Source organism: Glandiceps talaboti, chromosome 7 (genome assembly GCF_964340395.1).
Source record: "Glandiceps talaboti chromosome 7, keGlaTala1.1, whole genome shotgun sequence".
NCBI classification, from domain to species: domain Eukaryota; kingdom Metazoa; phylum Hemichordata; class Enteropneusta; family Spengelidae; genus Glandiceps; species Glandiceps talaboti.
In genome coordinates this window covers 5097501-5120000 of record NC_135555.1, presented here as the reverse complement: position 1 = coordinate 5120000, position 22500 = coordinate 5097501, and the positions used below count along the sequence as shown (strand labels likewise).

The following is a 22500-nucleotide window of genomic DNA, read 5'->3' as shown; positions in this document are numbered from 1 at the left end:
TCGTGTCACTGCGTTGTTATAGTATTCCTAAAGTTCACAGTATTATTATCATCCAATAGAGGAACTATACGGTAAAAAAAACCAATCTGGTTCTGATAGCCCTATAGCAAGCGACGACCTCTGACTATTTCTGATCGAAAAAATATATTATTCTGGGGACCCAGTTATGCCTTCATTCAGGAGCAACGCAAAATTACGAATTGTTTCTTACAGACATCGCAAAGAAAACAACAACGTTGTCCTATGCTTTGAGCGTAGCATGGGTTAAACGCACATTGGGACATTTAAATAGTGAACAAGTGGAACAGGAACCGTTCATTAATAAGTACTGCCACACCTGTAGTTTCAATTAATTTGTTAGGTGTACAGGAATCTCGGCACATCTCGAGAGTTCCTAAGAAATACGTTGATTAGTTATCTGTCTTTCTGTGGCATCAGACGGACAACAGTTCCTATAATCTACTGAACGACTGTGATTTTTACACGTAACTTCCTCTATAACTTATTATGAATAACAACCCCAATTACATTTTATTCTAACCAGGATTGACTTGCAAATGGTGGTTTCCAAATTTGATAGCCGCGGTCACAAATGCAATCGTACTTGTTGTTATATCGTATCCCACAGCAACAACGGCGCGGCATCCCAGTTACATGTAGTGGGAATGGAACTCTCGAGTATTGGGCCCTGTGTAAGGTCATAGTGGGTGGAATCCGTGTAATACAAGCTGGATCGCATGCTACAAGAACCTGTGCAATGTCAACAAAAGCGCAAAAAAATAGAAAAAGTTATAATTGTAATAAATGTAAGCTTATATTGTTAGGTTCACCTTCTTAAAACCACTAGTCTCTTAACAGACGTCTCCGTTGCTTGGTTTAGAAAGGGACACTTGTGAAGTCGTAGTTGGTCCGTAAAATGGGAAGGTGTTTTACATTAGAATAAACTGCCAAAGGTAACCTCAGGTCGAATGCTTCCCTCATTAATTTCTTCCCTAATGTTATACAAACTGTAATACTTATGTTGGTAAAGCCTAGATCCTTTGTGCTGGCAGATTTCGGCTAACAACCCGTGACAGACTGGAGAATCTAGCCCAGTACTTTAATAGGAAGATAACGTTATAAAATAAAGTTACTACAGCAAAAACGTCGATGAAGCTGACTTGGCAACGTTAACGAAAACATATTTGGGTTAACACGGCAAGTTATACTAGCTGGGGGAACAACGGTATTATATGGGTAAGCGATTCAGTCTCAATGCATCAGTCGTTAAACTGAATAAGGAGACGATTGTTCCAACGCAATGGCATTGTTATCATATAAAAATAGCATAGCAAGGAGAGTACAATACAATGTTATGGATACAGAGGGGCTTTCTCTGTATTGACACGACCATAACAATACGAAATAGTGAACCCAGGTGGACAATCGTTTTATCGTGGGAAGTAGGCGATATTAAATGCTGTGTTGGTCTGTCTGCAGGCGTCCTAAAACAATTAGAAGGCGTTGGATAGTAGTGCATGTTTCATTTGGCTCCGAGAGCCGCGACCGCTATTGAGCAATGCCATCACCTTTGTCGTATAAACAAAAGGTCAATTTTTTTCTTCACATATTTTATCTTTTTCAATCTGATGTTCCTAAATTAGATTCCGTGCGACTGATATACTTTACTACATGTACATACATGATTTATTTGTACTCGCAGAGACATAATGATTAAATTATTATAAAATGAAATTATAATGACGCCTTGGTTATGAATATTCCTGAGATTAGGACGAAAAAATAGAAAGAAACAGTAGTACTACCTGTACCTGTATAGGATTAATCCATTATGAATTATCCAGGGTAACGAGGGGTAAACTAAAGCTGATAAACAGACCCTGTTGTGTTGGTTGTGTGAGACTGGTATCGTGCCAATGCAAAGGATCAGGACGTGACCACGACCTAGTTTAGATATATACTACAATTGTTTGGTCTTTATTTAGGCAAACTGAATTATAGAGTATCTATTTCTCCTCCCGTACTATGCTTGACCCATTCCACTTACTTGTAGTGTAGTGTAGTGTAGTGTAGTGTAGTGTAGTGTAGTGTAGTGTAGTGTAGATTTTCAAAATGGCGCAACTTTACTCAAAAGATGCAAATAGTAAGACGGGTATATAAATGTGAGCGAAGTGACAATTGTAGTGATTGTCTGTAATTGTAACCTTTATTCCAATTAACAACACAAATTATTACCCGTTATCGTCAATGTGGTAAACTATGGCCTACATATTTGTTTAGATAAACATGGCTTGTGGAAACAGTACACAGGTATTAAAGGTCGTAGAGATATATGAACGTAAACTCTTACTGTATACCACAGACAACGAAGAAAGTCGATCTGTGTGCCTACGTATTTGGGAATTTCAAGGTGTCAGATTGCAGTATAATGACATAAGAGTTTGCTGATAACGGAAGATGGCGTTCATCAGCGAAGACGATAAGGCCTAATAAAAAATATTGTTTGGTCCCGGTTACCCGACCCCACCTAATTTTTCACGCTGATCCTAAACTTTTTTTTTACGTATTCGAGAACAAATAATACAATCGCGAAAATTGTGAAGTCTCACTAGAAATAGTGGATGCGGAAACTGACATCACGACTTAAAAAGACAATATGAAACTGTTCTTCCAATCTGGAATGGCTGTACATCTGATGAGAAGAAACCAATAATACAGAGATCATATGGAAAACAATGGAAAACATAACTACCTGAACTAGACACTTACATATGAAAAAAAATATACCTACCCCACCTATTCTAAAATTGAACATAATCGGAACAACACAATATTTTTTGTTAGGCCTAATGGCGTTAAATTAATGGCTATAGTTCAACAAAACTTTACACTGGCAAAGAGCCAAAATGTCGTTGCCACCTATAAAAAAATGAGTTTATAATACCATGTAAAGATGTAATACCTATATAAAGATCAATGAATAACTGATTAACGTATACGTTTCCACATGGATGTAATTCAAGGTGTCAAAAACTTGAAAACATGAAAAAAAAGCTCAATTTTCCAGGTCAAGAACACGAACCACTCCTCCCCACCCCTTAAAGTTACGTACCATGTATTGTAAAATCGTCTCTGGTGACAAAAATGACTGACACAGCAATATTGCATGAACCCTTGATGTAGGTCAAATCGGATGACTTGACCCTTGACCCTTGGTTTGACAAGCTACCGTCGAGATACAAAATACTGACAAGTAACACAACTGTATTGTGTGTCTGTACCGTACTTTCAAAGACGAATCAGTGGATAGACACATACAGGGTTGGATAACGACATAACGTAAGGCGATATATTTGGCGAAAAATTGTATTTCGATGATTTATTTAAAATGAGATTTGAGTTCAAAGTTTTTCTCAAAAGTCAGTCTCAAAACACTTAAAAATATAATTAAAACTAGAATATCATGTTTGAACGTTTGTTACCAAAGATTTGTTTTAATACAACTTCATTTGTTTAAAGCACGATGCTTAATTTCATCATGTAATAGATATTCCTATTGGTCATTCCTGTAGCCAATAAACAAGACCGTTACACTGATTTCTACGTATAGAATGAAATAGAACAAATCCGAGAAACGAGTAGTGGTTCTCAGATATTCTGATTTTCTAGGAATGCAATGTGGTTAATTTTTCATAAATTCTAAGAATCCTATATGGTTTCACACTACTAATAGCACGAAAGTACTTAAACACTAGACTAGTATGGCGGAGCTAGCGAGTACATGCCAACACATGATTTATTTCTCCGAAACAGTCACAGATTTTTTTTTAATTGAAAACTTCTAACGACGTATCATTAACTTTGTAAAGATGTCAAATGATACCAGATTGGTTTGGTAAAATATCAAAAACATTGCTAACATGTATGACGTCATGAGTTATTAATTCACGGGTTGTCATCATTATCTACAGGTGTGTCATACTCACGATATATATATATAATCTATCTTTATTGCATAACAACATGCCATAGCAACATGGTAAAGCATACAAAAATAACATACAGAAATAATCATATACAAGTACACAGTTTAATAAATGTCACGTCAGCTGTTCTCATTTTCATTGTAAGCTGATATCCTAGCTGTACTAGTGCAGGAGTAAAGAAAGATGCAATCATCATTCTATCTGTAGTGGGATCATCTGAGAGAGACGATAATATTACAGAAACCTGACATTAACATGTTATCTAACTCTATAAAGATTTTGAAAACTAGGACGGCTGATGAATTCTCAGCATAATTCAAGAAATTTTATGCTAGGCATTAATTACACTCTTACATGGTGTTTGGCAAATGAGACTGGAGAGATAATCTATATATCTTGACCTTATAGCATATTACCTGGATATAGAGCCCATTGGCAATTAATGTAAAATATCCTCCGTGGCAGAAAGCATAACCCATGTAGAGTATCTAGTTTGTCGGTGTTACTCATCCTTCGATCGGTCTCCGTATGTGTGCTATAACATTTTGTCTGAAACGGTTTGACAAAGCAATGCGACTTTGAAGTAAAAGTAACGGCCGATTCATCAGCAGAACGAACTGTAGGGTGATTTCTGTGTTCTTCATATAAAACGCGGCCTTGAAAATGGAGGTCATGGTTACTCCATTCTTATGGTGATTAATGAAAACACTGTGTCGAACGTTTTGGCTTACCTCACACTTTTCTGGTACTCATCTTCTGTGGTGTATCAAATGTATTGGTACTTGAAGGTTGTGGGCAATAGGAAAACTTAAATTTTGTGAACATTCTTCACTTGTTCAAGACACTTTGATTTGAGTACTACTATGAGGGAATGGTTCTTGGAACACGCTGAATTTCGGGTATGTGTGCATTTTGGACATTCGGAATAAGCCTGCCATTCAGTCACATCTCATCATATTGAAGAAAAAAAATAAAAATGTGTATACTCTCCATTCGTAATCGTTGTGCAAGGTTTGAATAAATAAAGCTGTGAACGATGAAAAAGTTGTCCAAGGAGCAATAGATAAACAGTGGATACCATTCGTAATGCAAGCGGTTCAAAGACTTTCAGAACTGTCTGTTCACTACATTAAGTAAATTCAAACGGCCCGTATAGGACACAAGTATTTTAATACGTTGTATCATTATAATTCTGGAACTGTCAACAAAGCAATGGTTATTTGACTGGGTATTTTATCATTTTATATAGTCCTTGTGACATTACGTCCATAATTGTTTAGTGTCCATACAAACTCCATCATGTTCAAATACCCACATGGTCCTTCATCTCTTGTTGACTTTCATGACAAAAGTCCTATCTGACTACTATAGCTGACATCATGGATTGACCCGACCACAACCAATATTGTGATTTCGAGGATGACTGAACATAAGAAAAGATTTATGATCTCGATAAAAGCAGTTATTCATTGATCACCTAAAAGTCTTTTATCCAGGATGGGGCGAACGCGAAGTGATATGGCTGTTAAAACCGCACTGACAATTACGTCAGTGAGTCCAGCCTGTGGGTATGCATACCGGGTATTCATACCTGGCCTCGAGAGATGTCACGTCTTCGTGGTGTTTCGTTTTACTATTGGCTTCCGAATTCCTCCAAGTCAACAGGTGTGTGGGAGGTACTTCCATGGATATACTATATGTATATCTAACCCCCCCCCCTTCCAAAAACCAACACTTTGGCTGAATGGGTCATTTCTGAAATATATATCATTTCTATGCGATACTTTGACACTAAACACTGCACAATACACTATAGTGTATAGATGTGTAATTCATGGTGCTTGTGTACCAAGATAGAGTCTCTCTCATCGTTTGACGATATACAGGCCTTGAAGCCTGGTAATATGCAAAAAGGTGTATGGGGCCTCAAGCAATGATTAGGGTATGGTATCGTTTGATAGTGTGTGTTGCATGTAGACTCTTCACAAGACAATTCATTTAATTTCATTGATCAACACATGTACATCCAATATTTAAGCCACTACAGTCTGCTTCTGGGCATAACTTACTGTCATACAGTAAGTCATCAACAGTGGGGACTTCTCCAAAAGAGTTTAGTCATGGTGTTGTTGTGGCTACACAGAGATTCCTAAAACCTGAATCTTTCCCATCCTATCATTAATGTTATACCAGTACAAATGCATCAATCAAAGAGTATGGAAGCTATAACAAGCGACCTATCGGTCAGAATAGCTCCGCTGTTTGTTTTTTTAATTTAATTTTTTATTTTGGTGACATGTAGAAGTGGTTCAGGTCTTCACTATGCAGTTTTGTTTTAGCGATGCAATAAAGTGGTTAGTGGTTTCATATGATGTCTCACTATAAAACACATTTTACACAGAAGTTGGTAATGTATTGTACTTTTATACCATAGTCACCATTTTATAACAAAAATCTACTGTTATGAAAAATTGCACAAAATCTCAGAAAAAAATGACTGGGAAATGCACGCAAGAAAAAGAAAAAAAGAGGATTTTGAGGTTGGCTATAAATAATTCCAGTGTCTTACAGCTGTAACCCTGGAAAATTTTAATGATGAATGAAATAAACTAGGGATGTAAAATAATTTTGAGGCAATTTGAATTTCAATTTTCTAACAAATTTACAAAGTCAACAACATTCAACTTGTACTAGTTGTGGTAGATATATATAGGGAAGAAATGTATTAATCGCCATCTTAGTTTCCGTACGGCGACAATCTCAAGTACCCGGAAGAGAGTCATTCTCAGCCATACGTTACAGTGGTAACACTCGTTCATGTTCGGTTACCTTTCACAAAGAAAACACAACGAAATGGTTGAAATGATCTTTTTTTTTATTTCTTTTCATCACAACATCAAAATCTGCGTGATTGATCAAAAGTGTTGTAAACTAAACCAGAAAGAATTATCGGACTGGCTAAACTTCCCGATGAACTGGAGTAAGGTCCTACTACACTTCCAAGTAAGCCTCGATAGTACTATAGTACGTGAGAAAATCGTCTCAAACTAGCGATACAACTTTCAAAATATAACTTGACATGTCTTCATTTGTTAGAGTTATACAATTCAAGACGGGTTTTCACTCGAAAACAACAATTCTGTGAATAATGACACTCTGAACGCAGCGATTTCTCGGACGATGTTACCACTGTAACGTATGGCTGACAACGACTTGCTTCCGGGTTAGTCCCTCGTGCATACGGGTGGATTGTCGGCGATTAATACATACATCGTCTGATATTTTAATTCACAGTGTTTCTTGTGACCGGCGCCTGTCAGCAGACTCTGCCATTTTTTTCATCATTCCATTGTATTTAAACCTTGTACTTGACATTTCGCAATATTTATAATTCTCAACAAAATACCTCAACATGCCTCACTTCGCTCGTACTCAAAGCAGCCCCGCGCGGTATGATCACTGACACTGATGACATGATGAGAGAGAACCTTTTCGGATTTACATGTAAAACGGGGAAAGATACGCAAAACATAATGCAAAGTCTGAAGCCAAATTAAAGTTGTAATTATTTTAATTATTTTTACTTGCCAAATATTTGCATTTTGGAAAGGCAAGACACGTTCATGTCGTTTAACTTTACATGTGAACTGTCTGCCATAACTTCAACCGCATGTCTGGCATGCCCTTCCTTACGCAAGTTGTCTGAATTCTGGTTCACTGTCATTCCAAATTGCACGACAATATAGAATTAACCACAAGTTACATGTTATCTGAAAACATCACACTTTTATAGTGGGTCTGAAGTGTGATTTTAGTGAGTACCAAGAACGTCCTGTGTTGATACTCAAGATACTTGCTGTGGAAAATCGCTCGGTCAAATGAGGTCACCTTCAGCTTCTGGTCGAATCAGGATAGAGTATGCAAATGAGGATGTTGCGGACTGATTTGAAGTTTACAACCCTGTTTCGAACAAACGCTTGTCATTTGGGCGCCCAATGCGTAGAATTATGACTATAGCACATATAACATTGCTTGTTTGACGTCAATAGTGTCTTTTGAAAAGTGGCAGTTTACTTAAAGTCTCGTCGACTGATTTCCAATATGGCGTCGGTCATTATGCTCATTAACATATTCATTTTTTTTTCAAATTACAAAAAAAAAATCATAAAAAATAAAAATGAGGATGTGCTGACTTGAAATTAACAAATCTGAGTAAGCTACCCCCTGCGCATCAACACGCCAGATATCAAAGCAATCTAATGAGAGGTTTTCAAGGAGTTGATGAAAATGACATTTTATGAAAAAAAATCATAAAAAATTGAAAATGGCACAGATCAACTTGGCATGAACAAATCTGAATAGCCTCCCCCCAGGGAACATGCACACCAAATATCGAAGAATTCCGACTGTCACTTCCGGAGTAGATAGTAAAAATATAAAAGTTTGACGGACACCTATGATTCACTCTACTCTCTATACCTCAATACCCACCTATACCTAAAGCTACGCTTTCAGCTTTCGCTGACAGCGGAGCTAAAAAAAAGAAATCCTTCTCATTTCATTACTTTTTGAAAGTCTAACCAACGACTCATCTTGTATACTCAGGCCCCTGAAAAAACAAATGGTAAGATTGACTGCCATTTTGATTGCTAGGAATCCTAAACTCATTACAGTGAGTGGTATATGGATAATTGTGAAAGCTGCATTTTCTAGGTATATCTCAGAGGTATTCTTCCAATCTTAGTATGAAGTATATACCTTATGTTTACACATCTATCAAAGGAGTTATTTTGGGTTGTCTCAAAGGGCATCCTCCCATCTCATTTTGCATGTCTAAATGATAGTTGACTTTAGGTTGTGCATAACTGCCATATATTGGCTCCATTTTGATCTCATAATAATGCAAATAAATAGCTTTCAACAATGTACTTTTTCTGAAATAATTTATGCTGCAATGGAATACAAGTGGTCAAAAATCGTGTAACATAAATGTCACTATTAATCTGGGAATAGTCAGGCATGGGTTGGTACTTTATAATAGTAATAATAATATATTCATAATACATATTAATTTATTATTCTTCACACCTGACTATTTCCTGACTAACAGAGACAGTTTATGTTTGTTAGTATGGTACCCCCATCCCATACCATGGCCAAAGACTAAACTATATGTAAATGATCTCATTGCTATGCAGAGCATGTCCTAATGAGATAATAGCATAGCATATCTGAATAATAATTATGGAAAAATCCATACACATGCTATAAGTCAGCTTTAACCTCTACATAGAAATCTTTCAGTGAAATGCCAAATCATTGTTTGTTGCAGAGAAATTAAGAATAGTCAGTACACTTGGGCAGTAATATGCAAATTAAACTGTACTGTGAAGCTATTTGTGTCATGACCTATATAAAAGTGTAATGGCTACTATTATCACTTCAACCATTCTGATTAAAATCCGATGTAGTGTACACTCACTACTTTCTTTGAGCTGTTACATTTACTATCGTTTGTTCTTTTCTGAGTGCTTGTTACAAACATCTGACACAATACTATAAGATTTCCTAAACCCAATCTTGTACTTACAAGTAGCCAACCATAATCCATCTTACAAAATAACACTCAACATTTTGAACTTGAAAGAAAAAGAACGACCAAACAAAAACGATAACATCGTTGTCTGCACTCTGTGCTCATGCTCTTTCAAACAGAATGCTCTGAAGTACTGTACCCGTATGTTTCGTCATATTGCACATTTTCATTAGTTGAGTGAATTCACTCAGTGCTCTCGTGTGGCTCGGGATAACCTATGGTATTGTGTTAGATGTATGTAATGAGTGTTCACAAAAGAACAAACAACAGCCAAAAAGAAACCACTAGTGTACACTACATCAGATGGCACTTCAACATGCTATAAATAGTCCTCACAACCAAATAATGTGACAGTGTAGAAAGTATGACTTGTATTTATTTACAGGAAAGTCTTAATTCACATAAGGAAGTACTTTAACACTGCTCATACACTGTGGAATTCAGGCCATAAAATCTATCTATTCATATGATAGATACTTTCTCCGTGAACCCATTATCCTATAAATCTTACAAAACATAAAATAGGGTAAAGCAACCATGAGACAGCAAGGTACACTAGACCAAATGAGGGGCGGGGATGGGTGTCTCTCCATATTGAAGAATGATGAGTTCAACTTGAATTTTTTTAGCTAACTTCAGGTATAGTATGCCCTGATTCTCTCAAGCTGGAGAGACTTATGTGCCTTGCTGTAAGAGAGAATACAGCTTTCCTGGATGCTTGTATTACTATGGTCAACAAGAAACCGTAAAATCATCAATCAGATACTGTGAAGTACACAGTGATATTTTGACTGAAGTCTAACAGCTGCACATAATAACCACACTAGAGGAAATCCAACTACATTGTATTGTTCACAAATGAGTTCAGCTTGAGGTATACTGATTAACTTTTCAACAAGTCAAAAATATTAAACATATGGTGATAAATGGGTGATTTCATAGTTACTTGGTACTGCCACTTCTTATTCAAAATAATGTGTAGCTTTACAACGAAACGTCACCTATGGCAAGCTTGAGGGCTGTGTGCATAGATTTATTACATGTGTGTCAGTGTACTAGGGCACAAGTCGATGACTTATCTTTTACTAAACTAGTGATTACTGAAACCCCACAATGTCGATTCACTTCACAGGTATATCTGGGCACCCTACAGTTACTTGGTGGATTTAACAGTTTCTTGTTGACTGAGCCATACCTTGTACAATAACTATCAAAATACACTCTTTGAAGATGGTAAAATACTAAGAAATCTGATTTCCCTTTCAGCATGCTTTACAGCCAACATTATCAATCCTTTGCCAAATAAAAGTAATGATTAAGAGCCCTAAGCTCCAAGTTTCTGTACTCTTGATGGGTCCCCTTAGGTCAGTGTCTATTAATCTCTCATGATGTCATTTGTATAATTACAATTTGATGGTATAAAATGTAAATGTTGGGAGTATGTTGGACCAGTATCATGTTGATGTTGATGATGATGATTTTTCTGGTGTAAGAGTTTGTATTCTCAATCCATGCATCTCTTTTACTTCCTCAGCGAGAGCCTGTGAAGAGAACAAAAAAAAAGTTTGTGAAAATTGGTTTACCACTCTTAAACTTTGCAGATTTTTAATATCTACTGATAAACATTTTACTATTTCTGTGGCTGTTCTTATTCCAGCTATCACGCACACACACACACACACACACACACACACACACACACACACACACACACACACACACACACACACACACATACATACATACATACATACATACAAAGACAGCCAGACAGACAGACAGACACATGTACATACACAAATATGCACATATGCAAGAACACATGCACACACAGACAGACACACAGACAGACAGACAGATAGACAGACAGACAGACAGACACAGACAGACAGACAGACAGACAGACAGACAGACAGACAGACAGACAGACAGACAGACAGACAGACAGACAGACTCACACACACACAAATCATTAATACATGTATACACCTAATATACACTCACTACTTCTACATTTGCCTACATGATGATGCACAAACATATAAAAATAGAATTTTCAATTTTATGGTTGTAATGAAGTGATATCTTATCTTATCTTATAACTTCACATATTGCTACAGGTTATATAACATACACACTTCAGCCATGACAAGCTTTTGCCACATGACTACTTTAGACTTTTATTTTATAACATAGATAAGACATCACTTGGATCAACAAATTGACAAATTGCCACTTGAGATATTTTTATTATACCCTTACCCTAGTGATGAGTATTAAAAATTCCACTGATGTGGTGATGTGAATGATAACAGGTGATTGAAAGATAACCATACATCATAATATAACCACCAAATAGTGACGTTTTTATGAAAGATAGTCATTATAAATTGTCTCTTTCATCATATTGTATGTTCACCCTTGACTGGTATGCTTTGAAGTTTATGTCATTTGCGTACAAGGGATCTATCTACTTAACTAAAAACCACTCGGTGTAAAACTAGTGGCTAATTCAATTGGTTTTGATATTCATTCTATTTTTGTATGGCAACCTTAAAACAGCTTCCATAGCTGGTTTTGTGTTGAATAAATAAATAAATAAATAAATAAATAAATAAATAAATAAATAAATTTCAGCATGACAAGAAACTATTACTAATATATAATTTTATACAATACGCCACTCTGGTTGTTTGACAACATTCAAATTTATAAGGATAAACTGATGTTACACAGTCTGTTTACTGCGCTGTCGAGATATATCATTAGTTTGTCATACCTGGAGGGCTAGGAGGTATGACCAGCTGATCTCGACAGTGCAGTAAACAGGCTACAGGTGTTACATTGTAAAAAGATTAATACAATAAAAAATGTCAAATTGATCTCGTATGTATCATGGTTGGTGTCTTTGTTTAGCTGCAATACAAGAAACCTAAAACAGTTCATGCTGAGATTGTTAAGAAGTAATGGTCCCTGTCCTGTTTAATAAAAAAAAACTGTTTACATGGTTATAGACTATCAGGCTCTTTAAAATGTTTTTGCAATTTTCACATAATCTTGAGTGTTCAAGATGTCTCTTATAAATGGAATGTCTACATAGGGGCATCTTAACGTGGCATGGCACATCAAGCTGAGTTTGCAAGCTTTTTACTGAAGTGAAAATACATACATAAAACCTTGATTAACTTATTTCTAGTATAATGTTAATGTCGATGCTTGCCTTCCTGTTTTCTGACATTACAATTTGTGTTCTGGCATTCATTGAACAGTTGATTGTACAGCAGGAGTTTCCTTGTCATTTTTCAAACATAATAGTGAATCATTTATAAGTTACATCTTAATATATATATATAGGTTTATGTTTAGTCAATTTCAAGTGATGGTTAAATATACTTCAGTGAATAGAATACTATGACTGCCTAAAACATATACAATGTAAAGTTGAAGTTTGTGCCATTTTAATAATATGCATATTTAAGATACATACTAGTTTACTACTATACTCCTAACCCTATCAATTTTCAGACACTGTTTAAGTCTTTTTGTTTTCAAGAAACCCATAGACACCAAAATAGTGTACTGTCAGACATATTGAAATGATTGTGAATTTCAGTTTCCAATGTATTTTCTAGAGTCAATGGGTTTTACAAACTTCACATGCATATAGATTTCCATTGAACTATATATCACCACAGTCAGTGCGTTCCTGTTGTCTCCATGAAATTTGAAAGCATTCTAGAGGACTGAAATTGTATGTAAATTTTCTTACAATCAGTACAAGCGTACAAAAACTAGCTTCATGGGATAACACCATTTAGACAGATATCTGTGCAAAATTCTGAACCCTACATCATTAATATGCATAATAAATAAGAGTACTCATTTAAATATCCAGGGCATGTATTGAACCCAATACTTCATTTCCTTGTTGGCTATGGTCCAGCTTTTTACTGGCCAATACCCAATGACAGGTCATTGACTGACTAACAACATACATGTAGTTGTCAATAAAGATTGACTCATTGAAGAGGAAAAGAAGGAACTTTGTGCTAAAAGACAATTCAAAATGTTCTGCATATTTCACCTGTGTAAACTTCCTTCTTCTTAAGACTAGTACACTTATGGTGGTATCTTGGATAAATCCATGGATATACAAAGTTCTCTCTATTTTTGCACAATCTGACAGACTTTCTGCTTGTTCTGACCCACTGTAGGTTACAAAAATACATACAAGTGACAGACCACAGTGAGACAGGCAGACAAATAGGGGAGAGAAACAAAGATAGACAGTTAGCTAGAGAGACAGCCAGACAGGCAGACAGTTAGCCAGACAGCAAGCCAAACAAACAGACAGACAGACAGACAGACAGACAGACAGACAGACAGACAGCCAGCCAGACAGACAGACAGATGAGGTGATAACATAAGCATAGACACCTGACATGTTTGCCATATTAAAGGTACTCAGGGGTATTTTCACTCATGCTTGCATTGTTTACTGTTGCAATTTTGCTACGCTCATGAGAATATGGCCACTGAGAACACTGCAGCACCTGTGAAATACCCTAAGTATGCCACACTTGCACTGATGTATCACAGAGATCTGTCAGATAGGTGTTATCAATACATACATATTGGCTATTTTCAAAAAATTCCTCCCCAAAGACATCACTTCTAAACTCAGTACTGTGAATGACATATTAGAAGAGTTAATGGTTGAATCGGAATGACTATTAATCTGTGATTTATTGGACGGTAATTTTCTCTTCGAATCATAGTTTATATTTCATGAAGAAATAAAAATGTCAGCCTGCATTGTTTCCGATTTGAATTCATCATTATAAATACTGGACTCACTAACCTGAAGTCTGACCCTGCTAACTAAATGTGTAATGAATATAAACATCTAAACAAGGACCAGAAATGCTATAATTATACAGACAAATGGGGGGAGGGGGAGGGGAGAGGTGGATTGAAGCTAAAGGTAGTGCTGATAAGTATATTGTATTACAGCTTGTTTCAACAGTAAGGAGTTTCAACTTGTTCCTTCTCTTCCAAAGTATGCCATAATCTTGAAATACCACTTAATACATATTCATTTATTTGCCATGTAGAAAGAATGAATTTGTCACAGTATGCCATACATATACAGAAATTGACAAACTAGGGAAATTGCACAACACATCTGTATAGAATACATGAAGTTAGTGACTCAAAATTAGGCATTAATGGGAGCTACCATACATTTAACTGGGGATGGGTGGGGGTGAGTGTAGGGGAATCATGTTTGAAATGGGAGTTGGGTATATCATACCAACTTGGATTGCTATGTCTCTAGACTTGTCATCAAAGATCCAACTACAATCTAGAACAGAAAAAAAAACAATCTAGCTTGTTGCTGAGTAAACCATAAAAGACTAGTATTATATCTTCTAATTAAAATCAAAGTCTTTTGTGTTTCCATGACAATATAAAATACAACACAAATCAAATTAACTTTCAGAACAGAATTACCTAGCACTGCAAAAATTTTAAACATTACAGTCCATCACATTTGATTTCCTTGTTTACGTGTCATTTACATAAGAGTTAAAAATAAAACATACTTGCACTGTTACACAATCAAAAATAACATTGCCAAAGAAAAAGTCACACCCAAAGATGGTATACTTCTGCATTTATGAAGCCTTTAAACTTAGTTACCTAATTGTAACAGGGAGCATCCATTTTAATATTTGATTCTAATGTGACATTATAGTATATGTGTCAGTTAAACAAACATGAAGTGACCCTAGGTACCACAATCCCTTGACAACGTGAGAAAAGTCAGATGTTTGGCTGGTCTGTGTAAATAAGTATTAAAGTGATATATTGTATGCTGGTCACAAGTGAATCAACAGAGAGGAAAATGTGTGACTTGATTTCAAATATAATACTAGTACTCCCCACAATATTTAACCTGATGTTGTAAGTGGTATGAGAAAAGGGTGCTCTGATTTTCAATTTAACCCCCCCCCCACCTCCACCCCCCACCCACCCAGCCACTAACATATGTTATGAAATCTCCATGCATTAATTACTTCTGCATAACAACAAAATAATGATCAAATTAAAGTCAAATTTCCTGTTTACATAGAGAGCGTAAACTAATCACCTGCACTCAAATCAACAAAGTACTCCACAGTTCTTTTCTATCTTACAAAACAGGTACGTTTTTCAAATTCATCATTATTCAAAGAATCAACCAAGGAAATCTGATTCTCTTTTGTCACTTGAACTGTTATTACATCCGGATGTGTTGATGAATGCCCCAGATGAATAAGTCTGATTACTGTTTGTCTGAGTGCTATCCAGGGGTGGTTTTCACAACATCCAGGCACCTATTTATATGTTCTAAGTCTGCATAAATGTATTACCTGTTGGTTTTTTAAAGTAGTCATTAACAGAACAGGACCCTGGTGTATATCCGGTTGAGGGCATTCTGCTGGGCTTTCTACTGATCAAATTACAAAGAGAGCACTTGTTGGGTTTTATACAAATGAAATCTGGTTGGGGGCACTTTGTTGGATGTTGTAGTGTCAAATCTCCATTGAGAACATTTGCTATGTTTAGTACAATGTCTACCTACCCAAATCATGTGATAACTGGAATTTGAACTATATCTGCTAAAATCAGTGAACGCCTATTTCAAGGTATGCAACTTTTGTACATACTGGTAATAGTTTAAGGGTTAAAGTTCATGACGATGCTGTTATACATCATTATCTAAGCCTATCTGTAGATAGATGATCAACATTGCTATAGAACTCATAAAGGCCAAAGATTCAATCCTAGGTTCTCACATTACTTTTAACTGTCATCTATTATTAGAATCATATTTTGCCGTGGACCAACTTTTTTTTAAATCTCTACCACGCAACTTTTTTTTCACACCTGAATTTTAATCCAATTCTGAACTGTGCCTTTAAAATCAAGTATTTTGCCATTTTGTGTACCTAACAGAGCTTCTGGTTAGCCAATACATATACATTTTTTTTTTCTGTCTACTCAAATTTTTTGTCTCTGCAGTGTTATATCTAGACTCTCCTGGAAAAACCTTATGTGCCAAGTTAATTGATACTGTCATACATTGTAGTTCAAGGTGATTGTCACTGCATCAATTACTGTTTCTTAATTCTCACTCTAAATCTAATAGAATGCTATTAGTTTGAGACACAATTGATCGTAATTTATCGATGATAATTTCTTTGAAAGAGCACTACACTGTTGTCCTAGTGCTGGCTACAAATGTAGATAAGCAGTTAAAAAGATAACACTTGCAAAATTTACATGGCTAAAAATGATGACTGACAAATAAATTATTCACACTCAGTGGTATTGTTTAACAAGACAACTTATCTTAAAGACTGAGTTTAAGACAAGAGACTAATTCAGTTGTACAATCCATAGAAATGCTGAAAGGAAGGTTGCTTCATAGAATTAGCACCAACAAACCAGAGAGACCTCTAGATATATACAGAATTCTATGACCTGGTAGATTTATTGAGAAACACTAAATCCATTGGATCAAGATGGCTTTGTGGAGATATAAGGACTTCAGAGGATTATCCAAGATTATTTTTACAGGATGAATTAATTGGATTCATGCCACACTACTTCTCTGACCCACACACATTTAACTCTTCCCATCAAATGTTTAACTTCTTTGTTATATTGTAACTGCGTAAACTAAATTCCATGGTCAAATTCATGTGTGCTCACTGCATAAACTAAATTCCATGTGTAAGTGAAATGTGCAAGGTTTTTCCCCTTAAAACTACCACTAGGTAAAGCCCCAGTGCATGCAGAGTAATCGACATTCTGTACATTTCATAAACAAATTGATGCAAAAAATATCTTTCAATAGGGGAACTTTCACATATATCAATGGAAATTAACCCTAAACCCCCTGGTTTTTTCCCTCTGCCAGTATGACAGTGACAGGTGAATGAAAGCTAGTGTATAAAGATTTATAGACACAAGGAACACAAAATGGGGAAAGTCTATGTTAATACATAGTCTATATTCTATGTTATAGATCACACTCTTGACAACTATGAAAATTAATGTTGTACTTTAACAAGATACCTTTTGGATGGCGTGTACCTGTACATATATGTACCATACACTTTATCATTCATTTGCACCAGCAGAAATAAAGAACACAATAGTTAATAAATCAACATACAGTATCATTACTATATTAAGATAAAGACAACATGTTACACAGTCAATGTTATCACTCACAGCAACAAAGGAATAGTATGGTGATGTTGCATTCGTCATTATGCATGCATTGCAAACAAAATGGCGGCAGATACGAATACTAGTATCTAACCATGGATCTATTATGATCTAACACACAGGTCACATAAACATAATCTGAAGTAATTTCTAGGAATTTGCAGTCAAAAATGTCTAATAATGTATGGCCAGTATTTACATTACCTTGTGGGTATGTTTAAAACAGTGTACTGAATGTATCTATACAGCTATATTGTCGGCTGTTGTCAGGTTACTGGGGAACTACAGGTAAAAATAAGGGGAAATCCCCTATTTGCATATGAATAGGATCGTGACACTGGAACAAATATTAACCTCCATTGTAGCCTCGTGACCATTGTTCGTAGTCTGAGACTGATCACGGTTTGAACATAGACCCTATGGCCTAAGGGTCCTTTGATCCTTTGAAGTAGTATATACTTTGTCAAACTTCAAGACATCATGAACTGTATTGCCTGTCAACTCTTGCAAATCTGTTTTATGTCAGTCTTCTGGCTATTAGCACATCATCAGTCCAGGGACATTTTGTAAACATGTATTGTTTTAGATTTACACTATTGTACAACTTTTCTACACAATAAACAGGAAGGTTTTATACCTAAGAGCTATGTTTCAGCCCCAGGTCATTGCATTTGTTTTACCTTATAAGTAAAGGCATACTGATTTCATTATCTGAACATGTAACGCAGGCTAAAACTTTTAAACACTTCAAATACAATTACAGAGACATTTCTTCTGCCTAGCAGTTACTTTATTTTTACACCTCCATGCTTTATTTATCTGGAGATATAATGTCACAATGTGTGTATTTTATGTCCTAATGTATTTCAGAATTTGTAAGTGGACTTTTGCGTGATTGTCGATTTGATGTATGAGGGCCTGAATGGAAAGAAGCCGACCCTGCAATGCTCTGCATTGTTTGTTACACTTATTTATTGAGTTTTACCTTGAAAGTTGAATAATAGTAAGGATTACATAAAGTCAAGAAAAAAAACTTAATTGTTTCTGGCAGTTTGTCTGAAATGGTGTGATTATGCACCTTTTTTTAAATTCTCAACAAACCTGTCACTCAATCTACTATTTATGGCAGTTACTGTTCATTTTATTTAGTACTTTAGAGCAAGTGTGTATGTGGGGGCAGATGCCATTTGCTTGTTCATGATTGGCTCTGCAGTAGGGAGGGTTATTTTTGTGTTTCCCCATGGATCTGCAGACTGCATGGGCTGAACAAACACACACAAAATAAAGACTGATTTGGGGTATTTAAGTGATGCGTGCGTTGACCAGAAATGATTCTTTGTTTTTGGCCTTATAGGATCATTGTATGGTTCAGGACCAACTTTTTTCTACATCTCTATCTGACAACTATTCTAACTTTGGAAGTTCATGTTGATGATATTGATAACTAAATATTTGTTTCAATAAAAGACAAAGTTTGGATGGAGAATGACAATCAGTTCTAATCTTTATTGCTCCAATGATAAGATAACACTAATGACATAACCTGGGACTGAAACACTGGCCTTTAAAACACTATTGACAACATTTGGTAAACTTTACCATGAGATATGTGATGACATGTGCATGTATGTATTTGTTCTTAGGTAATGTATCAATATGATTTGCACTGTGTGCAGATGACAGTGAGTCGATGGATGAAGGTACACAGCTGGTTTGATGGATGAAGGTACACGGCTGGTTTGATGGATGAAGGTACACGGCTGGTTTGATGGATGAAGGTACACGGCTGGTTTGATGGATGGATGGAATGAATTTAAAGTGGCTTGGTGGATGGATGGATGGGTGGATGGATGGATGGTTGGGTGGCTGGCTGGCTGGCTGGCTGGCTGGCTGGCTGGATGGATGGATGGATGGATGGATGGATGGATTGATGGATGGACAGATGGCTGATGGTGATAGGTGGCTGGCTGGACAAACAGACATAGCTGGATGGATGGATGGACAGACAGACAGACAGACAGACAGACAGACAGACAGACAGACAGACAGACAGACAGACAGACAGACAGACAGACAGACAGACAGACAGACACTCCCAAAATATAGACAAAAACATTCTTGGTTACATTCTGTATCAAGAATATGACATGTGACTAAGATATGAAATTGTTGCAATACTTATGTGTATAGCCATAATGTTTCTAGAAAAATAATTGATTTTACAATTTACAACATTATAATGGTGTGGTCAAAGTAACAGCTAGACCCAGAATTAACAGTTGGTATGATTTACAAACTTTTATAAAATGCTTTCTCTTAACCAGGTCTCTATCCTACTGACACTGTATCAACACAACACTCTATGCATTCCAAATCTCATCAATCCATAGGTGTTTTAGTGTGAGGGAAGGAGACTATTAAGGTAGCTAGGGTGGCCAGACTCGCCTCTAAATGAGACCTTTAAGATGGATTTGGTCTTGGCTAGATTACAATGGAGGGTGAAGCTATATAGTCATATTCATATCAATATTCATATTCATATTCACATATCTGCAGGCACAATAGGTACCAGGAGCAGGGTATTACAAGTATGTGAAATCTAACATATTCATTAACACAGCAGAGCTCAACCTAAACATCTGGAAAATCTCTGTACAAAATGACTGGCATGCTAAAATCTTTTACATCCAACTATGCCAGTATATGACATATTTGGTCATATGACAATGAAATATGATAATAAAATAGCAGCTGAAAAAGGCCGAGTGATTTAGCCAAACTATTCTAGGTATCTTATTTACGCTTTGAGTTTGGAACTAATTCAAAATGAGCAGTTGTATCACATTATTGTCTAACACAGGAAGGCAATGACTTGTTTTGTTCAATACCCCTATTCTTTAAAAACTTACTCTGTATCATCATTTTATGATTTCATCTAATGTTATGATCCCCAGTGAAATCTCCTACAGTCAGTTTACACTATAGCTCCTCATAAACCAATTTCACTCAACTTGCCAAACCACTGTCACGCAACTCAAATTTCATCAATTCCTGTACATTGGCAATACCATAAATGTCAATGATTTTACTGCTACTGGAGACTGTTAATGAGATATACCTAGTGGAGACTGTTAATGAGATATACCTAGTGGAGAGTGTTAATGAGAGGTTAATCCTGTTGTACTGTGTTATCACTCAACTCAAACAATCACATCTCTCAAATGTATGATAATAACCTTCCTGAGTGCTTGGCTTACATGATCAAGTCTGCCCTCTAGTGGCCATCTAGTTGTTTGTCAATGATTGTATCAATCTGTCAAACCAGTGTCAAAGGTTATACTTGATATGTTTTGTTTTTCTTGTTCTGTAATTAGCACTTCTCATTTACCTGACAATCTGAGAGAGTAGGACAAGTATGGGATGGAACTTAGCCAATGTGCTCTGTATCAATGTGCAGGTTAAACCATAGACAGTGGAGGGGGGAAACAATGTCTACAGTGCAACTTTGCCCAACTGACCAGGAAAACATCTGACAGGACCAGCAAAAACAAAAGAAATGACACATAAAACTTAGTACTATCAATCATCATTAATGACTTTGCTGTTATAGAGGACCACAGTGGAAAAAAGTTATTAAAACTTTTGTGAAGATAAATGTCAAGAACTATATTTACATGCAAAATGATAAAAATTGCATAAAAATAACCAGTTAACATCACTGATGCAATTGGTATTTCAGTTGTTATTATTATTATTTATTAACAATTTAGTTTTGAAATGGATGTGACCAAAATAGTTCCACACACCAATGGTCTATTAGATGGAATATCTCCTACTCATTGAGGTATCATGTTTCCATACACCAGTGACCTGCAGCGTTCAAGAAACAAAATTCTTGCCAGATATTCTATATCAGTCCATTGGTGGTATGGGATTCCAATATGCTCTGTCGTCAGGTTTTATATCATTGGAGTGCAAACTTATGTTCCAATATTAAATAATTGTTTAAGAAATTGTTTACGACTTTAAGTTTTGGCTTTCCTTTTTTTAAAGAAAATTTTGGCAATAACATAGAGGTAGCTCTATGGACACCATGGGGTAAAACCAGGTCACTTATTCTCAAAGTAAAAGACCCTGACTATGGATTGATCTTTTTTCACTCTCAGCTTTGTGGCAACAAAAATATGTTTGCACTTCTAAATTTATGTACTGTTCAGTTTATCTAAAATCTATGAAAATAAAACTGCAATAGACCAGCTGTTCTTGAGAGATAAAAGTATTCTATGCAAGAATATGGTATTGATTACAATGTGCATATAACCAGGATGTCAACCAGGAAGTCATTTATCATGCATGACTTGACAACACTGCAATGTGTGGTTGAGATAACAACATACAAACATACAAACAATTATTTGAATATAGTTCCCTCATAACCTGTCCAAAGTCTGACACTTGTTGTGTTCAAATGTTGACTGCTCTGTTGACAGAATTAGGCTGCCCTGTTGACAATATTTGAATCAATTTACATATGATCTGTTTGACCCTCTCAAACCCCTGACAGCATAGAATTCAGTGGGTGTAAACTTCTTCACAACTTGACAATATGGTTACTAAGTTTGTTGTGATCAACAA

The 22500-nt window shown here is 36.0% G+C and overlaps 1 protein-coding gene across 1 annotated transcript in view; it reads right to left on the bottom strand.

Annotated features, from left to right (window-relative positions):
• Positions 1-9970: 9970 nt before the first annotated feature.
• LOC144437758 (bolA-like protein 3) overlaps positions 9971-22500 on the bottom strand; it is a 19292-nt gene continuing 6762 nt past the window's right edge. The window contains exon 4 of the mRNA XM_078126774.1: positions 9971-11123. Within this exon, the coding sequence (XP_077982900.1) occupies positions 11037-11123 (87 nt within the window). The 3' untranslated portion in view covers positions 9971-11036. The remainder of the gene's footprint in view (positions 11124-22500) is intronic.